This window comes from Rhinatrema bivittatum, chromosome 11, assembly GCF_901001135.1.
Source record: "Rhinatrema bivittatum chromosome 11, aRhiBiv1.1, whole genome shotgun sequence".
Classification (NCBI taxonomy): Eukaryota; Metazoa; Chordata; class Amphibia; order Gymnophiona; family Rhinatrematidae; genus Rhinatrema; species Rhinatrema bivittatum.
In genome coordinates this window covers 5,216,757-5,243,318 of record NC_042625.1, presented here as the reverse complement: position 1 = coordinate 5,243,318, position 26,562 = coordinate 5,216,757, and the positions used below count along the sequence as shown (strand labels likewise).

Sequence of the window (26,562 nt, the reverse complement as noted above, 5' to 3'; positions counted from 1 at the left end):
CTTGCCTCCAGCCCAAACCTTGCCCCTTGGTGCCAGCTCAAGTCTCCAGCCCTGCCTGTAGCCAGCTCCTGCCTGCCAGCTTGTCTCTCCAGCCATTTTCTTCAGTCCCAGCATTACCTGCTATTCCCTGTAAGGGAAGTCCTGCTGACTGCACCTAAGAGGGAGGGGGCTGGCCAGGAAAAAGACCTTTTCCAGTCCTGTCCTGCAGTCCTGTGCCGCTTCTGTAGGGTTAATCCATCATCCTAGCCAGCCAGACCACGTAAAAAAAAGGTTGTAAGAATAAAAACTTCCTCCATCCAATCACTCACATTAATATATTTAACTGTACCTATATATTTGAGAGAACTTCTGTAAACATAAAAATCTCATCAAGATCACCTGCAGTGTACTCATTAGCACATGCAAATGAATGCAGTTTTTAATTTCCTGTTCTGTTGAGCAGTTGGAAGTATCCAAGAGTTGCAGTACTAATTTACAAAGCTGACTCGCTGTTTTTTGTTTTCCCCAGGAATGGCCCAGAATTTGAGGCTCGCATTCGTCAGAATGAAATAAATAACCCCAAGTTCAACTTCCTGAACCCCAATGATCCATACCATTCTTACTACCGACACAAAGTCAATGAATTTAAGGAAGGGAAAGCACAGGAGCCCTCTGCTGCAATCCCCAAGGTTATGCAACAGCAGTCTGCTCAGCAGCTCCCGCAGAAGGTAAGCTGTCATCTCCTTCAGTCTTTTCCAGTGATTGTTGGTACATTTTTGTATGAAGAACCCTAACTTGAAAAGAATGAGGCATTGTCACTTCTAGGCCCCAGAAGGATTTATGGTGTTTATGATGGAGGATTTATGCAAGTATTACCTAAAAATGGTGTGAGCAAACTTGGGGGGTGGGGGCGGCCTTGAGCAATCCTGAAGGGGGAAACATTGGCTGCCCAATCAAGGAATTAAAAATGGCTACACTGTGGAGTCTTGGTGCCATGGAAACAAGCTTTGGAGGGAGAGAGCTGCCAGAACATAGTGACATCATTGTAAGCATCAAACCAGTAAGATGTGTATAAATCATAATCATCATTCACATACCAATGACAAACTTTAATCTTATTGCTTCCTCATGGCTGAACTACAAATTTCAAATGAATATAATATTTTTATATACAAAATATGAATACAATAATAAAATTACAAAATTTTTTATAATCACCACATACACAATATCTCATATCCATATGACTTCTCTAATTACATAAAGTTAAATACAGTAATGTACCCACCATATTCCTACTATTAAAAACCTCATTCAACCAATGTACATCCAAACTTCTCCATACATATATCCATAAAAGAAATCACTCCTCACTCAACATGTATCTCTATAATATCTTCCCACTTCATATCTATGTGATCCAAATATCAGCTTTTTCCAACGGTGGCTCTCTGTCGATACTACTCAAACGGATATTCTCCACGACACTTCTTTCAAACCAATTTCAACAACATAGATGGGAAGACGTTGTAGAGATACATGTTGAGTGAGGAATGATTTTATATGGATGTATGTGTATGAATGGAGAAGTTTGGTTGTACATTGATGAATGAGGTTACCTCTTCATCCAGGCAAGACAGTCCACACCAATGGTTCCCGGTACATACCCGGATCAGTCCAGACTGCTGGGTTTCTCTCCAGCAGATGGAGAGAAGAGAAAAACTTCAAGAACACCCTCTCTTAACTTTGTGAACCACCTGCTGCTCCCCAGTATTTCTCTGTCTCCAGCAGGTGGAGGTGGTGGTGAAAAACCTGCGGTTCTGATCCAAGCAAAAAAAAAAAAAAGGGATTTGATCCTATCTTTGAGTCTCCCAGGGGGTTTGTGAGGTCCTGGTGAGACCATCCCCCCTGGTTGTAGGTGTCTTGGACGTGCAGGGATTGGGAACCCCGATCTTTGTCCTGAGTCGGCCGGCGGGGTAATAACTGGTGGTCCAGCTCCCTCCCCCCTCTCCTTCTCCCTTCTACCACTGCCTTACCAGACTCTTCAGAGAAGTAGTCCTATTTTTTTTATTGAATTGTTAGTTGTTTAAAAAAAAAAAAGTAGGCAGTGCGGGTAGCTGGTATTCTTCGGCAGCAGGTAGGACATGGGATTCCCCGAAGCAGGGAGCTTGTGGTTATTTTTAGCTTTCTAATTTTTATTGGGCGGGCCAGCCAGCAGCTGCCTTGCGGCATTTTCTTCTCCCCTCAGGCATGCCGCGAACGGGCTGTTGTTCCTGCTGCGGCGAACAGCTCTCCAGCCACGTTTCCTCCGGGGTTTGTAGTCTGTGCCTCCCCGGTGGGGAGGAGAGCTCCAGTGGGGCCGCAGCGGCTGAGTCGTAGCAGCGCCCGGAGGCTGCTCGCTGCCTTAGAGGCTCCAGGAGACCCGTTCCCCCCCCCCCCCCCCCCCCCCCCCCCAATGTGGGAACGGTGGCCATTTTGGGTGCTTTTAGCGCCACAGAAAACAGCGTTGGGGGGAGGGGATCTCCCTCCAGCCCTCTCACCGGCTGATTCCAGCCAGGGGCGGCCCGGGGAACCGCTGGGAGCTTCCCTGATGCAGTTCTTGACCCTTTAGAGGGTACTTCTGCAGGGCCCCCGATGTTTTCTCCACAGTTTTTATTAATTCATCAGGCCTTCCTGGCTAGTGCTGGTGAAAAGAAGGGACCCTCTCTGCTACAGGAGCTTAGCGGCCCACTGTTCAAGATCCCTAGAAGGGAGGAAACGCCGGTGGTGATGCGGATTCATCTGGTGCAGGGCCCGGGGCCACTGCCCGCTCCCCGAGAACCCTTTTCCGATGACTCAGACCATGGGGAAGGGCCGGTGGCCCCCTCCCTCCCGTGGTTGACCTGGACATTGGTGCCATGTCGGACCAGGTCCCTCTGGTGGAGGGCAACAACCTGAAGGTGGTCTGCTTATTTCAGAAAGATGAGCTGGCACCCTTGATTCCCCATGTCTTGGCCGAACTGGGCATTGTGGACCTTCCTGCTGATCCAAGCCTTGTCACAGTGGATCCGGGCTTGCGCGGTCCTGCGTGAACCTTCCTTCTGCATGACATGTTGAGGCAGATGATTCTCTGAGAGTGGAATTCCCCGGAAACGGGCCTCAGGGTTAGCCGGGCTATGAACAAGTTGCATCCCTTGCCTGAGGACGTGTTGGAGCTGCTGCAGAGTCCCAGAGTGGATGCTTGAGTCTCCGCGGTTACTAAGAGGACGACTATTCCGGTAGCACTGGCAGCGGCCTTGAAAGATTTGTAGGATCGTAAATTGGAAGGTTACCTCAAGAAGAGTTTTTTAGGTTTCTGCCCTGGGCATTCGTGCTGTTGGTTGCAGCAGCTACATGCTGTGGGTGAGCCTGCACTGGGTACAACAGTTGCAGAGTGCCAAGGATCTTATGCTGGCGGAGGCGAAGCAAGCTGAATGTTTGGAGGATGCGGTCGTGTATGGGTCGATGCCCTTTATGACCTCCTCCACACATCCTCGCGATCTATGGTCTCTGCAGTCTCAGCCCGGAGACTCCTGTGGCTGCAGAATTGGTCTGCGGACGTATCTTCTAAGGCTCAATTAGAGGCTCTTCCTTTTCAGGGCAGACTCTTATTTGGAGAAGACCTGGAACAGCTGATCAAGAATTTGGGCGACAATAAGGTCCACAAGCTGCCAGAAGGCCCTCTTCCCCAACCACTCTCGCTTTTGGGGGCAGAGGATTTTTCATCATAGCAGGAATCAGAATGCGGGCAACAGGCAAACCTCGGCGAGGTTCCAGTCTTGGGCCCCAACTTAGCATGGACGGTGCACACCCCGGGACAGAGCTGGACAGGGCACTGCGGGGGTCGTCCACTCAATGAATCGAGGCAGGCCCACTCCGTGGATCCTGTGATAGGGGGACGGCTGTCTCTTTTTCTCCAGGAGTGGATCCATATTACATCAGACTGGTGGATTCTCAGTGTGATAGAATACGGCTATGCGTTAGAATTTGTTCGCCTACTTCGAAGCCTTTTTCTGGTGTCCCCTTGCGGTTCCCCAGCAAAGGTGTTGGTCATTCGCCAGACCCTGGGGCGCCTCCATAGTCTAGGGGCCATCATACCAGTCCCTCCAGCAGAACTGGGAAAGGGACGTTATTCCATTTATTTTGTCGTCCCCAAGAAAGAAGGAACTTTCTAGAGATGTTGGGGGCGACGAAAATAAAGCAAAAAGAGCTGAAGTTGAAAAACGCGCTGAGACCCGCCCACCGATCCAGCGCCCACCAATCAGAGCCTGCCCTGCTGGGCTTTAAACTGGGCTCTGCTAGGCGCCGCGTGCCGAAGAAGCGCGACAAAGGGGCCTGCCCCTTTGTGCTCCCCTTCGTGCACACCTGAGGGCACCACACTCTGAAACTAAGAAAAACACCAAATTAGACTCAGACTAGACTTGAACAAACATCTTAACGAAAGAGACCTCTACTTCCAATAATTTTCTCCTCAACGATAAGTATCACAACTTATCTAAGCCTATCATCTCATTGAAATGAACACCTTCCATATCCCTATCCTCAAATACACTAATTTCTCACATAATACTTAGAGATCTATGCTCAACATTCCATACGACAAATCACTAATTCCTATCATGACTTCACCTCTGTCCCAAATTTTAGGTCTGATGACCTTTTCCATTTTACTTATAAATACTCAATCCATCCAAAAAAAGGCTACTCTTCTAGGCAATATCCTTACAGACGAATCCCCTGATATCTGTGCCATAACGGAAACATGGCTAAAAAACACAGACATTGCCATTACTAATCAACTACCTACATATACCAACAATATTTTCTCAGTACCTAGACCTAAAAAGAAAGGAGGCAGACTCCTCCTGGCTGCTAAAAAGAAATTCAATCTTACCCTGCAATCCATCATGTCTCCGCCCAAAATCGAGATTGCTCTATTTAAATCAAAAGCACTACAGATATGCCTTATCTATGCTCCTCCAGGCATACTTGAAAACAACCCTTCTTTACTCACAGAATATATTTCTACATACATCAACATTAACTCACCTGCTATCATCCTAGGAGACCTTAACCTCCATTTTGACCGACCCACACCATCTCCAGCTTGCGAAGCTACCCTTACCACTCTTAAGGCACTTGGATTTAAACAATTGGTTTCGGGCCCTACTCACAAAGGAGGACACACCCTGGATGTTATATTCACTGACTCTCTTGTTAACACTCTCCCACCCAAATGCACTCTCATACCCTGGTCTGACCATTACAGGATTGACACATGCTGCACTATTACATGCAACCCCCAGTCTCCTTGCACCAAAAAAAGTTCCATTACCTTCAGAAAGCAATGCAAAACTGAAGACATTGCTGAAGCACTTTCAGAAGAATTCCTCAAATTAGATCTCTCTGATGCCAACTCGGCCTGCTCTTCCTGGTATCACATCACCAGCAACGTAGCTAATGAGCTCTGCCCCCTACATACTAAAGAAATCAACACAGAGAAAAAAGATAAAAAACCCTGGTACACCCCTGAGCTCAGAAAATTAAAACTTGAGCTCCGTAAAATGGAAAAGAAATGGCGTAAAAACCAAACGCCAGTGCTACTACAGAAATTTAGATCTCTCCTTCATCAATACCGGAAAACGAGAGACGAAACCAAGAAAAACTTCTACACCACGAAGATCCACCAATACCAGTTTAACCCACGAGCTCTCTTCCAGTATGTCTCTCGCATCATCACTCCCCCAGCAAACTTAAATTCTGATAATGATGACAAGAATAGATGTGAAATACTAGCTACTTTCTTTCATGACAAAATTAATGCTATTATGAATCGCATCTCTACTTCACCCCCTCCTAACCTCTATACAACCCCTATTTCCCCTACACATAGACCTCCTACACACAACCCAATGCTACGCAGTCTCTGCTCACCGTCCCTTACAAATTTCGAAACCACAACAACTCTAGAAATTGAAGGTATACTCAAAAAAACTAAACCAGCAACGCACCCGTTTGACATCATGCCAACAAAAACACTCCTAGCCATTCGTCAAACAATTGCAATACCCATAACCAAGATTCTTAACAAATCGATCACCTCTGGAATCGTACCTGCTCAACTCAAACACGCCATAATAAAACCAACACTGAAGAAACCAGATCTGGACCCAACGGAATCAGCAAACTTTCGCCCAGTCTCGAACCTATCTTTCCTATCCAAAATTTTAGAGAAAGTGATCAACAGGCAACTCACTGAATACCTAGATGAAAATCAATTACTTTCCCCATCCCAATATGGATTCCGTAAGTACCATAGTACTGAAACTCTTCTCCTATCACTTTCCAACTCAATTCTAAAAGCATTAGACACCGGTCACTCTTATATACTTGCCCTGCTAGACATTTCCTCGGCATTTGATACAATCAACCACAACATCCTCTTAACTCGCCTCTCACAATTCGGCATCACTGGCACTGCACTATGTTGGCTCAAATCTTTTCTGAACGGCAGGAAATACAGTGTTAGAATTGGCCAACATGAATCCAAACCTAAAAGTCTGCTACAAGGAGTACCCCAAGGATCCTCTCTCTCCTCAACTCTTTTCAATATATACCTCACTCCACTCTGTCGACTGTTGATGAAACTGGGTCTCCAGCACTTCGTTTATGCAGATGATGTGCAGATCCTAATACCTATCAATTACTCCCTACCCAATGCTCTCAAAACCTGGAATACTGCACTAGCGGAAATTGAGAATCTTCTAACTGAAAATTCATTGGCTATAAATACCAACAAAACAGAGCTTCTCATCATTTCGCCACAAAACAACACCCATACTTACCCCACTCAACAATCTCTTTCTGACCATCACATTATACAACAAGTCCGCAGCCTTGGGGTTATAATTGACAAACATTGTACATTAAAAAAATTTATCACTTCCACCATCAAAAATGGTTTCTACAAACTTCATACTTTGAAAAGGATCAAACCTCTTCTACACCCACATGACTTCCGGACTGTACTACAAGCTACTATATTATCTAAATTGGACTACTGCAACTCCACACTACTAGGTCTCCCAAATAACTCACTTCAACCACTACAGATGCTACAAAATGCGGCTGCACGCTTGCTTACTAACACGCACTGCCACGAACATATCACACCAGCGCTACAATTCCTACACTGGCTTCCAATCGCTTCAAGGATATTATTCAAAGTGCTTACCCTTATACACAAGTCATTACATAACCAAGATACGCACTGGTTCTCTGATATTTTTACAGTCCATACATCAGACAGACCAAAAAGAAAAATGCACCAGGCTAAACTCTCCTTTCCTACGCTCAAAAATACAAAATATGTTTCCACAAGAAAAAGATCATTCACGATAGCTGGAATCAACATATGGAACAAAATGCCCACAGATTTGCGCCAAGAACCCTGCCACAAGAAGTTTAAGCAGAACCTGAAAACCTGGCTGTTTAAACAAGCCTACAATTTATAAACACTTCCCTTCTGACAATATTATTTAATAGGCTAATTATACCACTTATTCTACTCACGCAATGCAGTTACTTTCAGTTACGCTTAGCACTCCCTTTGACCTATATACTTGCAGCTCTCTTAATATTGTAACTGATCTATCAATTTTCTTCTGAACCATAAATAATCTACATATCATGCTTTATATTGCCCAGTATGTAATTATTTGTACTCTTAATTTTGATCCTCTGGCCAAATGCACTTCTTTTGAATTTATTTGATATTATTTATTTTCGAGTTTAATATTATCAGCTATGTACCCTTTATTTCATTTTATGCTCTCCTATTTTATTTTATTTTACAGTTTTAATGTTATGAGCTATGTACCCTTATTTATTTGTTTTGGATTGTAAAGCTTTTACTAAGTTAATGTTCATTGTAAACCGAGGTGATGTTTCCTAACGTGCCACGGTATATAAAAACCCTTAAATAAATAAATACTGGCAAACTTCCTCAGTCACCACCACCTCACCCCGGGAGAATGGGAGCTGTCCGATGCCATGCACCTGATATCTCGCCAGTGGGGCAAGCCTCATGTGGATCTCATGGCGATGCCCACAAATGCCAAGGCATCACACTTTTTCAGTCACAGAAGAGATCACTGCGCAGAAGAAGTCGATGCTGTGGTAGTTCCCTGGCCTCGCGATGTCCTCCTGTATGTCTTCCCTCCATGGCCACTGGTGGGAAAGGTACTCGGGAGGATCGAACTTCACCCGGGCCGAGTCATCCTCCTAGCTCCGGAGTGGACACGCCGTCCATAGTTTGCAGATCTCGTGAAACTGTGTGTGGAGGGACCCCATACGATTGAGTCATCTACCGAATCTTCTTTGACAAGGTCCCATATTTTTCGATCAGGCAGCTTGCTTTTGTCTTGCGGCCTGGCTTTTGAAAGGCGTAGGTTGCGGAAAAAGGGATATCAGGATGAGGTGATCTCCACTCTACTTAGGGCTCGGAAGACTTCTACCTCTCTGGCCTGTGTTCGTGTTTGGAAGGTTTTGAGTCCTGGTGTGAGTCTCGGGGGGGGGGGGTGCTTCGCAAGGCCTCCATTCCCCTGGTCCTTTTGTTTTCTGCAAGACGGGCTTCAGAAAGGGTTGTCTTTTAATTCCCTTAAAGCCCAGATCTCCACTTTGGGATGCCTTCAGGGCCAGATTCAGGGCTCTTCTCTTGCAGCTCATCCTGACATTACACGCTTTCTTCACGGAGTGAAGCATCTGCGACCTTCGACTCGGCAGCTATGTGCCTCCTGGAACTTGAACTTGTTGCTCCGGGCTTTGTGCGACGCACCCTTCGAGCCTATTAAGAGGGCTACCTTGAAGGACCTCACATTGAAGGTGGTGTTTCTGATGGCAATCTGTTCATCCAGGAGGGTGTTGGAGATTCAGGCCCTATCCTGTAGGGAGCCTTTCCTGTGCATCTTGGACTCCGGAGTTTCGCTTCGAGCGGTCCCATCATTTTTGCCATAAGTGGTTTCCGCCTTTCATCTGAATCAGTCTGTGGAGCTTTCCAGCTTTTATGGATGTGGAGTTGACAGATCCTCATTCAAGAGAGTTGAAGCGTCTGGATGTTAGAAGGACTTTATTGCACTGTTTTGATGCTACCAACAGATTCCATTTATCGGATCATCTGTTTGTCTTATGGCATGGCGCTAAGAAGGGACAGAAGGTGTCTAAAGCCACTATTGCTAGTTGGTTAAAAGAAGCCATTGCATCAGCATATATCTGTCGTGGTCACTCAATTCCAGAAGGGCTTAAAGCTCATTCTGCTCGAGCACAGGCAGCTTCCTGGGCAGAATGCCAAACATAAGAAATTGCCATGCTGGGTCAGACCAAGGGTCCATCAAACCAGCATCCTGTTTCGAACAGAGGCCAAACCAGGCCACAAGAACCTGGCAATTACCCAAACATTAAGTTCCCATGCTACTAATGCAATTAATAGCAGTGGCTATTCCCTAAGTAAACTTGAATAATAGCCGTTAACGGACTTCTCCTCCAAGAACTTATCCAAACCTTTTTGGAACCCAGCTACACTAACTGTACTAACCACATCCTCTGGCAACAAATTCCAGAGCTTTATTGTGCGTTGAGTGAAAAAGAATTTTCTCCGATTAGTCTTAAATGTGCTACTTACTAACTTCATGGAAAGCCCCCTAGTCCTTCTGTTATTCGAAAGTGTAAATAACAGAGTCACATCTACTCGTTCATGATCTTAAAGACCTCTATCATATCCCCCCTCAGCCGTCTCTTCTCCAAGCTGAACAGCCCTAACCTCTTCAGCCTTTCCTCATAGGGGGGCTGTTCCATCCCCTTTATCATTTTGGTTGCCCTTCTCTGTACCTTCTCCATCGCAACTATATCTTTTTTTGAGATGCGGCGACCAGAATTGTACAGAGTATTCAAGGTGCGGTCTCACCATGGAGCGATATAGAGAGGCATTGTGACATTTTCCATTATATTAACCATTCCCTTCCTAATAATTCCTAACATTCTATTTGCTTTTTTGACTGCTGCAGCACACTGAGCCGACGATTTTAAAGTATTATCCACTATGATGCCTAGATCTTTTTCCTGAGTGGTAGCTCCTAATATGGATCCTAACATCGTGTAACTACAGCAAGGGTTATTTTTCCCTATATGCAACACCTTGCACTTGTCCACATTAAATTTCATCTGCCATTTGGATGCCCAATCTTCCAGTCTTGCAAGGTCCTCCTGTAATGTATCACAGTCTGCTTGTGATTTAACTACTCTGAATTATTTTGTATCATCCGCAAATTTGATAACCTCACTTGTCGTATTCCTTTCCAGATCATTTATATATATATTGAAAAGCACCAGTCCAAGTACAGATCCCTGAGGCACTCCACTATTTACCCTTTTCCACTGAGAAAATTGACCATTTAATCCTACTCTCCGTTTCCTATCTTTTAACCAGTTTGTAATCCACGAAAGGACATCGCCTCCTATCCCATGACTTTTTAGTTTTCATAGAAGCCTTTCATGAGGGACTTTATCAAACGCCTTCTGAAAATCCAAATACACTACATCTACCGGTTCACCTTTATCCACATGTTTATTAACCCCTTCAAAACAATGAAGCAGATTTGTTAGGCAAGACTTCCCTTGGGTAAATCCATGTTGACTGTGTTCCATTAAATCATGTCTTTCTATATGCTCTACGATTTTGATCTTGAGAATAGTTTCCACTATTTTTCCCGGCACTGAAGTCAGGCTCACTGGTCTATAGTTACCCGGATCGCCCCTGGAGCCTTTTTTAAATATTGGGGTTACAATGGCCACCCTCCAGTCTTCAGGTACAATGGATGATTTTAATGATAGGTTACAAATTTTAACTAATAGATCAGAAATTTCATTTTTGAGTTCCTTCATTACCCTAGGATGCATACCATCCGGTCCAGGTGATTTGCTACTCTTTAGTTTGTCAATCTGGCCTACTTACATCTTCCAGGTTCACAGTGATTTCGTTCAGTTCGTCTGACTCATCACCCCTGAAAACAATCTCCGGAACTGGTATCTCCCCAACATCCTCATTAGTAAACATGGAAGCAAAGAATTCATTTAGTCTTTCTGCAATGTCCTTATCTTCCCTAAGAGCCCCTTTAACCCCTCTGTCATCTAATGGTCCAACTGACTCCCTCACAGGCTTCTTGCTTTGGATATATTTAAAAAAGTTTTTATTATGAGTTTTTTCCTCTATGGCCAACTTCATTTCAAATTGTCTCTTTGCCTGTCTTATCAATGTTTTCCGCTTAACTTGACAATGCTTATGTTTTATCCTATTTTCTTCAGATGGATCCTTCTTCCAATTTTTGAAGGATGTTTTTTTGGCTAAAATAGCCTCTTTCACCTCATCTCTTAACCATGATGGTAATCGTTTTGCCTTCCTTCCACCTTTCTTAATACGTGGAATACATATGGACTGTATTTTTAAAAAATGTCAAAGCCTGTTGAACACTTTTAACCTTTGCAGCTGCACCTTTCAGTTTTTTTCTAACTATTTTCCTGCATTGTATAAACGAGGCGTGGAAATTTTTCCTTTACACTTCTTGCTTGTCTGTTCAACAGTTGATTCTTGTGTAGTTTTCTCTATAGTTGATACATTTTGTTCATCACAAACGTCTTCTTCAGATTTTCTTTTCTTAATTAGAAACTTATCCATTTTACCCCGATGAAACAGATGGTTGTATGCAAGTCGGTATTGCTTATTTCAGTTGGCCAACGCTAGTGCTGCCTTGGGTGCAGTCGGAGTTGACGGCGTGGCATCACGTGCCGTCGCATGCACGTGACGCTGGAGGGGAGAGGCTTCAGACGTGCCGACTGCTATGTGGATCGGGCTTTAACGTGCTACGTTTGCGCGACGCACCTTCACACTGCAGGTGACACACTAACGTGTCGCAACACACAGTTTGGAAAGCTCTGCCTTAGCAGGATTGTATCCTATGAGACCCTAAAGTGAGGGAGCAACTCTGGTTTCTTAAGGTGGAAGCAATAGTCTGTGCTGTGACGAAGCGGACCACCATTCCAGTGGAAGGAGGTGTGGTTTTAAAAGATGCTCAAGATCGGAAAATTGAGGCAATTTTGAAGCAGGCCTTTAAAGTAATGGCCATGAATCTCCAAATCTCTGCTTGCTGTTGTATAGTGGCCAGGGCTGGATTAGTGTTAGCCCAGAAAGCTCTAGGAGAGAATGGCCCATACCTGGAGCCGGGAGCTGCCTTCATGGCGGATGCTGACTATGATTTGGCACACATGGCGGCTCGAGGGATGGCTTCGGTGATTGCAGCCTGAAGGCTCCTGTGGCTACGGAACTGGTCTACTGATGCTATTTCAGAATCGAACCATAAAAGTTACCTGTTCCTGTACGTACCCGGATCAGTCCAGACAGCGGGTTGAGCCTCCTTTCCAGCAGGTGGAGACAGACTAAAACTTGAAGGATGCCCTATATCAGGACAGAGCCTATCCTCTAACCCTTCAGTATTCGTCTGTCTCCAGCAGGTGTAGCATCTCCCCATTGGTTCTCTGCTGTAGGCTAGTCAGTCTTTTCTTCTGTCTTTTTGTAGGCTCAAGCAAGTATTTCTTTCCATTCTCGCTTGTTTAAAAAAAAAAAAAAAAAAAAAAAAAGGGAAAGTTTGCCTTTTTTCTAGGTGAATTTCCTTTTTCTGTGTGGGAGACGGCCCCGTCTCCCAGCTCTTGCCCGGCTCAGGGGGGGTTTTGCCCCTTTTGCACCGCATAACCTGAGTCCGTGGACGCTTCCAGGTGTGGGGACCGAGTCTCTCCGGGTCTCGTCTCATCCCCCCCCCCCCCCAATCTGGCTGCCGAGAGGGTTTTTGGAACCCGCTGCTGCGCTCAGTAAAAAAAAAAAAAAGTTTTAAACTTTAAGTTGCAGGAACTCACCTACCTCTAACTTATTGGCAGCAGTTGACCAGCATTTTTTCTTTTTTCTGGTCAGAGCAGGCCTTGAACCGGCAGCCAGACAAGCAAAAGGCAGCAGGTTTCCCTCCTGCTCTCTCCTGCTGTGCAGGCTGCCAATCAAAGCATTTTTTCTACTTTTTTTTTCTTCAGCCGTGGCTCGGCTATGTCCTGGCAGGCAGCCTGCCTCTCTTGTGGGCTGCCCTCCTCGCGTTTTTCGCGGCAGGGACTTTGTATTGCTTGCCTGCTGGGTGGGGAAGGTCCCTCCTCGGCAGGACAAGCAAATTTAGCCCTGGGCTCCACTTCTTCCGGCATGGCCAGGCCTTTCCTGGGTCGGCAGAGCCCGGGAACAGCAGCCATGTTGGATTTTTCATCAGGCCTGATTTTAGTGCTCCCTGAGGCTGGGGGGCCAGATTATTTTGATTTAACCCCTGATTTGGCCCCCGTGGGTCCCCAGGAGGGGGGTCCTGACCCCTCCTCTCCCCCCCCCCCCCCGGCAAATCTAGGGTCCCTTTTCCGGCAGATTTCGTCCTCCTCATGCATAAATCTTATTTAGCTAGCTTGCATGAGCAGGATGAAAGCCCCCCCTTGCCCCCCCCCCCCGCCAAAAATCCCTCGCTCAGCGCCGTTGACCACTGGACCGGCTACGGAGCCCCAGAGGCCGGTGCGGGTGGTCCAGGGGGTGCCCCCCCCCCCCCCCCCGGTGTCTCTCGGGCCCTCGGACCCCGCTGCTTCGGATTCGGCGGATGCCCCCCCCCCTTAGAGGGGGATGACCCCAGAGCCCTCCGTTTATTTCACAAGGAGGAATTGGAGCCCCTCCTCCCCTTTGTTCTGCAGGAGCTAGGTCTGGAAAGGCCTTCCGTGGATAATCTCATGGCCTTGCTGCCCAAGGATATGAATCCGGTCCTGGGGGGGCTCCGGGCTCTGGCCTCGGCCTTTCCCTTCCACCCCATGCTCAAGCTCCTAATCCTGCGGGAATGGGAGGCCCCTGAGGGTGCGCTCCGGGTAGGGCGTGCGATGGATATGCTCTATCCCCTCCTGGAGGAAGGTTTGGAGCTGTTGCGATATCCCGCTGTGGATTCGTATGTCTCTGCGGTGGCCAAACACACCACGATTCCGGTAGAAGGTTCCACGGCTCTGAAGGATCCACAGGATCGGACGTTAGAGGCTCACTTGAAGCGCATCTTCGACGTTTTGGCCCTCGGGTCCGGGCGTCTTGTTGTAGCAGCCTCATGATGCGGGCAGGCCTTCAGTGGGTCCAACAGTTGCTCTCCGCCCGGTATCTTCCGCCAGGAGAAGCAGAGCAAGCCAAACGTCTGGAGGCCGTAACCGCCTACGTATCGGACGCCCTCTATGATCTGGTCTGTGTGCAGGCGATGGTTTCGGCGGTGGCTGCCCGGAGGCTCCTTTGGTTACTCCATTGGTCAGCTGATCAGTCGTCGAAGGCTCGGCTGGGCACGCTGCCCTTCAAAGGTAAGATGCTCTTTGGAGAGAATCCCGAGAAGCTTATGGATTCTTGGCTGATAACAAGGTCCATAAGCTTCCAGAGGACCGTCCTCACGGTCCTTCGCGCCTTCCCGTTCTCGTTTCAGGGGCCAGCGTCGCTTCGCTTCTCGGGGGCGGGGCGGTTCCGTGAGAGGTTCTTCTCGTGCTCAGTCCTGGTCGCAGTCCTTTCGTGGCAGGCGGCCCTTTTGTGAGGGCCAGCCCGCGCGTGCCACCTACAAACCTGCCACGCAATGAAGTTCAGCTGACTCATTCCTCGGCGGTCGCCTTTCCCTGTTCTTCGAGGAATGGGTCACAATCACATCTGATCAGTGGGTCCTCGACATTATCAAAGACGGGTACGCTTTCGAGATTGTCAGGGAACTGCCGGATCTCTTTCTCTTCTCGCCTTGCGGACGGGCCAAGAGGGACGCGGTGGTCCAGACTCTCTCCAAACTTCTGGATCTGGGGGCAGTGGTCCCAGTTCCGGAAAGGGAGATTGGCACCGGCCAGTATTCTATCTACTTCACCGTACCCAAAAAGGACAGGTCCTTCCGCCCAATCCTGGACCTCAAGAGGGTCAATCGGGCCATCAAGATTCCCCACTTCCGCATGGAAACCTGCGTGCGGTCATTGCGGCGGTCCGTCCAGGAGAGTTCCTTGCTTCCCTAGATCTCGCAGAAGCGTACTTCCATATTCCTATCCACCGCGACTACCAGAAATATCTCCGATTCCACATCCTCAATCAGGACTTTCAGTTTTGAGCTCTCCCCTTCGGCCTTGCGACCCGCTCCCCACACTTTCACAAAGGTCATGGTAGTGGTAGCGGCTCTGCGCCGGGAGGGGATTCTCATCCACCCCTATCTGGACGATTGGCTCATCAGGGCCAAGTCGGCGACTTCCCTGTCAGTGGGCGGTGGATCGCGTCCTGGAGCTCCTTGCCTCCCTCGGGTGGATAGTGACTTTTCCAGGAGCAAGCTTCAGCCCTCCCAGGAGTTGGAATTTTCTGGGAGCCCACTTCGACACCTGAGTAGGCAAGGTTTTCTTACCACGAGCGCGCGCCCTCAAGCTGATCGATCAGGTCCGGAATCTGATTACACTACCTTCTCCAACAGCCTGGGATTATCTACAAGTCCTGGGATCCATGGCTTCCACCATCGACCTCGTCCCCTGGACCTTTGCTCATATGCGTCCTTTGCAGAAAGCTTTGCTATCCCGTTGGCAGCCAGTGTTGGAGCAGTTTCACATAGTCCTTCCGTTCTTGGACTCTACTGTTGACGATTTATAGTGGTGGCTGTCTCTTCCTCATCTTCTGCAAGGGATGCCTCTGCAAGCTCCACAGTGAACGATAGTGACCACGGATGCCAGTCTGTTGGGCTGGGGTGCGGTCTGCCTTTCTCAATCCACCCAGGGAGCGTGGTCGCAGACTCAGTCTCACTGGCACATCAATCGACTGGAAACCTTGGCGGTACGCCTGGCTCTTCAGGAGTTCCTTCCCCTGATCCGCGGCAAGGCGGTGAGAGTCTTGTCCGACAACTCCACCACAGTGGCTTACATCAGTCGCCAAGGGGGCACTCGCAGTCCCATGGTAGCCTTAGAAGCCAAGCCAGCCGTCTCCTCCTCTCTTGGGCGGAGCAGCACCTACAGTGCCTTGTGGCCTCTCACATCGCGGGCAAGGAAAATGTTCAAGCCGACTTCCTCAGCCGTCAGTCGCTCGATCCGGGAGAGTGGGAGCTCTCGGACGCGACCAAGGCTCTGATAGTGGACAGGTGGGGGTCCACCTCACTTCGACCTCATGGTGACTCTGCGCAATGCCAAGGCAAATCGGTTCTTCAGCCGCTGGAGGGAGCACGGCGCAGAGGGCGTGAATGCTCCGGCTCTACCTTGGCCAGCGGACGTCCTTCTGTATGTGTTTCCCCCGTGGCCACTGGTGGGGAAAGTTCTCAGGAGAATCGAACTCCACCGGGGACCGGTGATTCTCGTCGCTCCCGAGTGGCCGCGAAGACCGTGATTCGCGGATCTCATAAATCTAGCGGTGGACGGGCCCCTGCGCCTCGGTCATCTTCCTCGTCTCCTCCGACAGGGACCTGTATTTTTCGACCAGGCCGATCGCTTCTGTCTAGCGGCTTGGCTTTTGAACGGCATCATCTGAGGTGTAAGGGTTATAGGGAGGAGGTCATCTCCACCCTACTGCGAGCCCGAAAGCAGTCGACTTCTGTGGCATATGTGCGCATCTGGAAAGTTTTTGAGTCCGTGTGTGCGGAGTCGGGTGTTCCGGCACGCTCCGCCTCGATCCCTCTGGTTCTTTCCTTTCTTCAGAAGGGTCTCTCTAAGGGCCTCTCCTTCAGTTCTCTACGCATTCAAGTCTCTGCGCTCGGCTCTCTCCTGGGTCGGGTGGACGGTCGTTCCTTAGCTGCTCACCCGGACGTGATTCGTTTCCTGAGGGTTGTTAGGCACCTTCGCCCCCCCTCTCGTGCCACGTGTCCATCGTGGAGTCTCAACCTGGTCCTTTGTGCTCTCTGTGCGGCTCCCTTTGAGCCTCTTCGCCACGCTACGCTAAAGGATCTAACACTCAAGACTGTTTGTTTTTTCTGGTCTCTATCTCCTCCGCTCGCCGGATTTCCGAGCTCCAGGCGCTGTCCTGTCGGGAGCCCTTTTTTCGCTTTTCTGATTCCGGGGTCTCTCTCAGGACGGTTCCTTCCTTCTTGCCTAAGTTTGTCTCTGCCTTCCATGTCAACCAGTCGGTAGAACTACCCACGTTCTCTCCGGAGGAGGTTGCGGGTACGGCTGGTGGCGACCTTCATCGGCTAGATGTCAAACGAATCTTGCTCCGCTATCTCCAGGTCACCAATGACTTCCACGTATCAGACCATCTCTTCGTCCTCTGGAGTGGTCCCAACTGGGGTAAACAGGCTTCTAAGACCACGATTGCGCGCTGGTTGAAAGAAGCCATTTCCTCGGCATACCTTTGTCAAGGTCGTCCGCTGCCTGAGGGTCTGAAGGCCCATTCTCTACGTTCTCAGGCTACTTTGTGGGCGGAGAGTCAATCGATCTCTCCGCAGGAGATTTGCAGGGCCGCCACTTGGACGTCTCTGCATACTTTTGCTCAGCACTACCATCTATATGTGCACGCTCCGGTCTTCGGTTCCTTTGGGCGGCAAGTGCTTCGAGCGGGGACTGTCTCGGTCCCACCCAGTTTAGGGAAGCTTTGGTACATCCCACTGTCTGGACTGATCCGGGTACGTACAGGAAAGGAAAATTAGTTCTTACCTGTTAATTTTCGTTCCTGTAGTACCACGGATCAGTCCAGACGCCCTTCCCTGTCTGTCCTTCTGTCCTCTCGAAGCTTGTTTTCTTGCAGGTTCGCAGATTTTCATATTTCACTCTGTACAAGATTACTGAGCACTTACATTGGAAGCCTTGGTCGTTTTTTTATACCAAGTTTATGCAAGAGCCTATAGGTATACCATATTTTCTACATTATTCTATATTTTCTCCGTTGAGCTTTATGGTTACTTGCTTGATCCTATTCTTGGGTTTGTTGTTTTCTGCTTTGACATATGTTATACTGAAGGGTTAGAGGATAGGCTCTGTCCTGATATAGGGCATCCTTCAAGTTTTAGTCTGTCTCCACCTGCTGGAAAGGAGGCTCAACCCATTGTCTGGACTGATCCGTGGTACTACAAGAACGAAAATTAACAGGTAAGAACTAATTTTCCTTTAAAGGGGCACTTGTTTGGGGAGGAGTTAGAGATGATAGCAGATCGATGGGGGGAATCGAAATTTCCTTGATTAGCAGAAGATAAGAAGTTGATTCCCTGGTTTTCCTCAAGCCAAGGGGCGATTTCGGATCTTTCTGCATTTTCGCTTCTCCAGAGGTTCAGGTAGTCGGAGGTCTCAAACATATAATCTCAGTCCTTTCGGCCAAAGAAGCCAGGCAAAGACGGTGCCTCCGGGTCTGGAACCTGCATTCCTCCCAATGAGGTTTGGGGGGGGGGGGGTCCATCCTCCGGTGCCAGAGATAAGCGGTTGCCTGCCTCAATTTTATTGGAGATGGACCCACATCACTTCTGACTAGTGGGTTTTGGAAGTGGTTCCAGTTCTAAAGGATCAGGAGGTATCAGGGCACTATTCCATTTACTTCATGGTTCCCTAGAAAGAGGATTCATTTCGGCCTATTCTGAATATCTAGAGGGTGAATCAGGCCCTCCAGGTTGCCCTTAGGTTTGGCCACGGCACCCAGGACTTTTTCCATGTGATGGTAGTCGTGGCAACAGCCCTTAGAAAGAAGGGCATTATGATTCATCCATACTTGGACGATTGGCTAATCAGTCGAGTCATTGGAAGAGAGCTGAGTAGTGATCGCCAGGGTGGTTCAGTTATTGTAGCACCTAGGGTGGATAGTGAACTTGGCCAAGAGCAGTCTGCAGCCATCTCAGGTCCTGGAGTATCTGGGCATCCAGTTCGACACAGCGCAAGGCAAGATGTTTCTCCCAGAGTCTTGCATCTAGAAGATCTGGGGTCAGGTCCGGTCCCTGCAAATGGCAATTGGCCTGTCAGCCTGGTTGTATCTGCAGATGTTGAGATCTATGGCCGCGACAATTCTCATGGTTAAAAGGGGAGGAGAAAGAAGCTATTTTAGCCAAAAGATCTTCATTCAAAAATTGGAAGAAGGATCCAACAGAAGAAAATAGGATAAAGCATAAACATTGGCAAGTTAAATGTAAGACATTGATAAGGCAGGCTAAGAGAGAATTTGAAAAGAAGTTGGCTGTAGAGGCAAAAACTCATAGTAAAAACTTTTTAAAATATATCCGAAGCAGAAAGCCTGTGAGGGAGTCAGTTGGACCGTTAGATGATCGAGGGGTTAAAGGGGCACTTAGAGAAGATAAGGCCATCGCGGAAAGATTAAATGATTTCTTTGCTTCGGTGTTTACTGAAGAGGGTGTTGGGTAGGTACCCATAATGGAGAAGGTTTTCATGGGTAATGATTCAGATGGACTGAATCAAATCACGGTGAACCTAGAAGATGTGGTAGGCCTGATTGACAAACTGAAGAGTAGTAATCACCTGGACCAGATGGTATACACCCCCAGAGTTCTGAAGAAACTAAAAAATGAAATTTCAGACCTATTAGTAAAAATTTGTAACTTATCATTAAAATCATCCATTGTACCTGAAGACTGGAGGATAGCAAATGTAACCCCAATATTTAAAAAGGGCTCCAGGGGCGATCTGGGAAACTACAGACCGGTTAGCCTGACTTCAGTGCCAGGAAAAATAGTGGAAAGTGTTCTAAACATCAAAATCACAGAACATATAGAAAGACATGGTTTAATGGAACAAAGTCAGCATGGCTTTACCCAGGGCAAGTCTTGCCTCACAAATCTGCTTCACTTTTTTGAAGGAGTTAATAACATGTGGATAAAGGTGAACCGGTAGATATAGTATACTTGGATTTTCAGAAGGCGTTTGACAAAGTTCCTCATGAGAGGCTTCTAGGAAAAGTAAAAAGTCATGGGATAGGTGGCAATGTCCTTTCGTGGATTGCAAACTGGCTAAAAGACAGGAAACAGAGAGTAGGATTAAATGGGCAATTTTCTCAGTGGAAGGGAGTGGACGGTGGAGTGCCTCAGGGATCTGTATTGGGACCCTTACTTTTCAATATATTTATAAATGATCTGGAAAGAAATACAAAATTGTTCAGAGTAGTTAAATCACAAGCAGATTGTGATAAATTGCAGGAAGACCTTGTGAGACTGGAAAATTGGGCATCCAAATGGCAGATGAAATTTAATGTGGATAAGTGCAAGGTGATGCATATAGGGAAAAATAACCCATGCTTATAATTACACAATGTTGGGTTCCATATTAGGTGCTACAACCCAAGAAAGAGATCTAGGTGTCATAGTGGATAACACATTGAAATCGTCGGTTCAGTGTGCTGCAGCAGTCAAAAAAGCAAACAGAATGTTGGGAATTATTAGAAAGGGAATGGTGAATAAAACAGAAAATGTCATAATGCCTCTGTATCGCTCCATGGTGAGACCGCACCTTGAATAGTGTGTACAATTCTGGTCGCCCGCATCTCAAAAAAGATATAATTGCGATGGAGAAGGTACAGAGAAGGGCTACCAAAATGATAAGGGGAATGGAACAACTCCCCTATGAGGAAAGACTAAAGAGGTTAGGACTTTTCAGCTTGGAGAAGAGACGACTGAGGGGGATATGATAGAGGGTGTTTAAAATCATGAGAGGTCTAGAACGGGTAGATGTGAATCGGTTATTTACTCTTTTGGATAGTAGAAAGACTAGGGGGCACTCCATGAAGTTAGCATGGGGCACATTTAAAACTAATCGGAGAAAGTTCTTTTTACTCAACACACAATTAAACTCTGGAATTTGTTGCCAGAGGATGTGGTTAGTGCAGTTAATATAGCTTTGTTTAATAAAGGATTGGATAAGTTCTTGGAGGAGAAGTCCATTACCTGCTATTAAGTTCACTTAGAGAATAGCCACTGCCATTAGCAATGGTTACATGGAATAGACTTAGTTTTTGGGTACTTGCCAGGTTCTTATGGCCTGGATTGGCCACTGTTGGAAACAGGATGCTGGGCTTGATGGACCCTTGGTCTGACCCAGTATGGCATTTTCTTATGTTCTTATGTTCTTAATAGAGGTTGTACTTTGGGCATGTGCTCATATGTGTCCTCTGCAGCGATCTCTCCTTTCTCAATGAAATCCCTAGTCTCAGGAGTAGAATGTGTCGCTGGCCCTGCTGCCAGAGGTGAGGCAGAAGCTTCTCTGGTGGTTGAGAAGGGAGCATCTAGAAAAAGGTATGGATTTGGAGACTCCCAACTGGTTAGTGGTCACCACAGATGCGAGTCTCTAGGGCTGGGGAGCACACTGTCAGGAGTTGGTGGCACAAGGGCAGTGGACTCTCGAAGAGGTGACTTGGACCATTAATCGACTGGAGGCATGGGCGATTCGACTAGCTTTCCTTCAGTTCGCAGACCAGATAGAAGTGAACATGGTCAGAAAACGCAACTGCGGTGGTATACATAAATCACCAAGGCAGGGACTCGAAGACTGTAAGTCTCTCTAGAAATGGATGCCCTTCTGCTGTGGGCGGAACTTCATTTATAGGCACTGTCAGCCTCCCTATATAGCAGGAGTAGACAATGTGTAGACGGATTATCTCAGTTGTCACGAGTTGGATCTAGGAGAATGGGAACTGGCTCCCGAAGTGTTTCATCTTATTGTGGATCACTGGAGGTGTCCCTTCCTGGATCTATTGGCAACTCGCAAGAATATGGAAGTGGAGAGATTTTACAGTCAGACCAAGGGATGATCAAGCTCTAAGTGGATGTCCTAGTCCAGGCATGGACGCAAAAGAAAATACTCTGAGTTTCCGCCGTGGTCCATGATTGGCCATTTGTTTGCAGAAGATAGCACGACATCCAGACATAGTGTTTCTGTGGACCCCCAGATTGGCCGTACAGGCCATAGTACCTGGATCTGCATCACCTTCTGAGGGGGGGACCCTGGGCAGCTCCCTCCTCTTGAGAGATTGTTTCGGCAGGGACCAATTTTTCACGACAATCTGAGTCAGTTTTGTCTTATGATTTGGCCCTTGAGAGGTCTAGGCTCTTAAAGCAAGGTTACTCAGGGGCAGTGGTGGAAACGTTTTTGAGAGTGCACAAGCTTTCTCCCTCCTTGGCATTTATTTGGCAGGTGTTTGAGCATTGGTGTCAGAATCACGCTTCTTTGCTTGCTTCGGCGCCTGTTCCCTTAATCTTGGAATTTTTACAAGAAGGTTTGAGAAAGGGATTAGCCTTGAACACACTGAAGGTGCAGGTGGCTGCTTATAGTGTGTTATCGGGGCCACATGCAGGAGAGACCGCTCTCTTCTCATCCAGATATATTTAGGTTCTTGAGGGGAATAAAACACCTTAGACCTTACTTGCGTTTCCCGGTACCTTTGTGGGATTTGAATCTGGTTCTCTCCTTTCTGGCGCTTTGTCCTCTCTGGGGTATTTCCTTGCTGAAGGCGGTGAGTTTGGTTGCTGTTTGTTCTGCAAGGAGGATTTTGGAATTGCAAGCCATGTAGTGCAGAGATTCTTTTTTGATTATCACTATGGATATGTGCAGATTTGGACGGTACCTGCCTTTCTTCCGAAGGTGGTTTTGGAATTTCACTTAAAACAGTTGGTTGTGTTACTATCCTTGGATAAGGATATGAATGGTCAGGAATACAGGAAATTGTGGCTGTTGAACGTGTGGCAACAAGGAACAGGGTTCTACTCTCAATATTTTCGAATTCCAAAAAAGTCAGGTGGCATTTGTCCTATACTGGACCTTCGCGCCCTAAACAAACTTCTCCATAGCGAAAAGTTCAGAATGATAACCTTGGGCACCATGCTCCCTCTCCTGCAACAGGGAGATTGGCTCTGCTCTTTAGATCTTCAGGAGGCGTATGCCTGTATAGCCATAGTCTCTCCTCATCAAAAATACCTCAGATTCCTAGTTGGCCGCAGGCATTTCCAATACAGAGTGCTACCGTTCGGCCTAGCATCAGCACCCCGTGTATTTACGAAATGCCTGGCAGTAGTAGCTTATCTACGACAACTCAGTATCCATGTCTATCCGTATCTAGACGATTGGCTACTCAGAGGTTCGTCCAAGGACGTAGTACTTCAATCCCTCCGTCTTATCATATGCCTGCTACAATGCTTGGGGTTTCTCATAAACTACCCCAAGACAAATCTGACTCCATCACACAACCCTCTTGTTTATCGGAGCAGATCTAAACACAATTCAAACCAAAGCGTTCCTCCCAAAGGACCAAGCGCGCAATTTGTCAACCTTGGCCAAAGCAGTACAGACTTGCCGAACCAACACAGCTCGTCACCTACTAACCTTTCTAGGTCACATGGCATCCACGGTTCACGTTACCCCAATGGTTCGACTAGCCATGAGAGTAACACAATGGACTTTAAAGTCCCAGTGGTCCCAATCACACTAGCATCTATCCCACATTGTCCACATCACCAACCAACTTCAACTCTCACCAGCTTGGTGGATACAGGAGTCTAATCTTCAAATAGGACCTTTTCAACCCCCGTATCCTCAGATTACATTAACCACAGATGCCTCCAATCTGGGTTGGGGAGCCCATGTCAACAACCTGCAAACCCAGGGAACCTGGACCACAGTGGAAGCAAAGCACCAGATAAATTTCCTGGAGCTCCAGGTGATACGGTATGCCCTATTCGTCTTTCAGGATTGCCTGTCCAACAAGGTAATTCTAATCTAAACAGACAACCAGGTAGCGATGTGGTACCTCAACAAGCAAGGGAGCACAGGCTCTTACCTGCTATGCCAGGAGGTGGCACAGATCTGGGCCTGGGCTCTCTCCCATTCCATGCTACTGAGAGCAACTTACTTGGCAGGCGTAGACAATATGATGGTGGACAACCTCAGCCAGACCTTTCATCCCCACGAATGGTCACTAGATCCCACTGTAGCGAACACAATTTTCCACCAGTGGGGCCGTCCGCACATAGACCTCTTTGCGTCAATTCACAACCACAAAGTAGACAAATTCTACTCTCTACACTGCAGCCACAAGACACTACCAAGGGATGCCTTCGCCCACTCGTGGACAGCGGGTCTTCCATACGCATACCCTCCCCTTCCACTCATCAGCAAGACTCTTATTATTTATTTATTTGTTGAGTTTTATAACCCGTCATTCGGTAAAGCCATCATAACGGTTTACAAAATTTAAATTGTAACTCTTAACAATTGTGGAAAAAGTATAACAATGTGCATATTAAACAGAGGTTAAACGTTTCAAGTCCAGAAAGTATCATTATTCTGGTTGGAGAGAAATTATTCTGAGGTTTTTGGATGAAAGTTTGATTGGGAGTTAGGATGTTCAGAAGTATGAAGGTCAGTGTAGAATTTGTGAAACAGCAATCAGGTCAATACAGTAAAGTGTGGCCGCGGTTACCCTGTTTCTAACCTGCCTTTTACTCACAATTTGGCCGCGTTAGCCCAACCCACGATTCACTATCCCCTTTAACCCATTCTTACCGCCTCTTTAAATCAACACGTAACCCCTTCCGCCCGCGGCATGTATATTAGATGTAAACGATCGGATTAGCTATTCCCTCCCATACAGTAACGCGCGCCCCGACTATCGCCGTTTTAACCTGGAGTTTAGCCGCGCGTTTAACCTGCTCATTTACCGCCTACCCCTAACCCCTGCGTTAGAGGCAGGGGTAAGGGTAGACTGCAAACTTTCCCCCAAAAGGAAACCTAAAATCCCCTCCTCCCGAAGCTACTTGACATGTTATCAACTTACTTTTTGTTGCTTTCAGCCCCATCAACCTTCTCTGCCGCCCTCTGGAGGGGGCAGCCGGCGGCGAAAGCAACTTCCACCGGTCCCCCCCCCCCCCCCCCCCGCGCAGGTCCCGGTTCTCCTAGGAGCCAGCTCGAAAGCGGCTTGCAGCGGTCCAGCCCCCCCCCCCCCCCTTCACGTGTAGGTCCCGGTTCTCCTGGGAGCCAGCTCGACTTCTGGCTGACAGCTAACCCCCCCCAAAAAAAGACTGCTGAGTTACGGCCTTGGAAGCGAAGCGAAGCGTACTTTCATGGGCTTGAGCGCCCAAATTGACGGGCGCTCAAGCCAATGAAAGCACATGGACGGGCGTGCGTGACGTCACGCACGCCCGTCCCTGTGCTTTCATTGGCTTGAGCGCCCGTCAATTTGGGCGCTCAAGCCAATGAAAGCACATGGAAGGGTGGGCGTGACGTCACGCACACCCGTCCCTGTGCTTTCATTGGCTTGCGCGCCCGTCAATTTGGGCGCTCAAGCCCATGAAAGTACGCTTCGCTTCGCTTCCAAGGCCATAACTCAGCAGTCTTTTTTTGGGGGGGGGGGGGGGGGGGGGTTAGCTGTCAGCCAGAAGTCGAGCTGGCTCCCAGGAGAACTGGGACCTGCGCGGGGGGGGGACCACTTTCGCCGCCGGCTGCCCCCTTCCGGAGGACGGCTGAAAGGGCTGAAAAACAACAAAAGGTAAGTTGGTACATGTTGAGCCATTTCGGGAGGAGGGGATTTTAGGTTTTTAGATTTTCGTGGGTTAAAGTTGGGATCCACTTCCTGGTGCCTGTCATTTCAAATGACATTTGAAATGACAGGTACCAGCGCACCCAGGATACTGTATAGGCGCTGTATTAAGCGCCTATACAGTAAAATGGGTTGCGCGGGCCTAACGCTTCATAGACGCTTCTTGGACGCAGCTTGCATTTGCAAGCTATTTAAATACAGTATCGAGCGGTAGGTGAGCAGGACTGTGCGTGCGGCAAACGCGGGTGCGCCCGGCACTAACGCAGCTCTTCCTACCGCTCCTTACTGTATTGGCCCGAATGTTTTTAGGTTGGGTTGGGTTCTCAGATCTTTAGGTAGGGAGTTCCAAAATTTAGGGGAGGCAATGGAAAAGGCTCTTTCTCTTGTTAGATGCGCATCTCTGATTGGGGGGGGGGGGATGTTTAAGCATCCTGAGTTGTTTGAACGTAGGTTTCTTTGAGGATTCTGGGGGGTTGGGGTTATGTTTAAGCCATTGAGTCCTTGATGATCATTGTTTAGCATTTTATGAATGATGGTCATTGATTTGTGTTCGATGCGTGCTTTAATTGGGAGCCAATGAAGTGAGATCAATATGGGCGTTATGTGTTCATTTCTTTTTGTTCCTGTCAGAACTCTGGCTGCTGAGTTCTGCAGAATCTGGAGCGGTTTGAGGTTTGAATAAGGTATTCCAATTAGTAAAGAGTTGCAGTAGTCGAAGGTGGAAAAAATGAGTAGTTGTAAGACCGTTCTGAAATCATAAGTGTTAAGAAATGGTTTTAAGTGTCTTAGGGTTAGAAGTCTGTGATATCCTTCTTTAGTTTTATTTGATATGTGGTTCTTAAATGAAAGTTCTTTATTGATGATAATTCCAAGGTTCCTGGTGTGGGTGGTGGGGAGTATAGAGTTCATTTGCTTGTCAAGTAAAGGCAGGGGTGGCAGAGTTGGATTGGGTTTTTTTGTCCATGAGTATTATTTCA

At 47.7% G+C, this 26,562-nt stretch overlaps 1 protein-coding gene across 1 annotated transcript in view; it reads left to right on the top strand.

Moving 5' to 3' along the window:
- The window catches only part of SF3A1 (splicing factor 3a subunit 1), a 195,297-nt gene that overhangs the window by 32,543 nt on the left and 136,192 nt on the right, over positions 1-26,562 (top strand). The window contains 1 exon segment of the mRNA XM_029572040.1: positions 509-707. Within this exon segment, the coding sequence (XP_029427900.1) occupies positions 509-707 (199 nt within the window).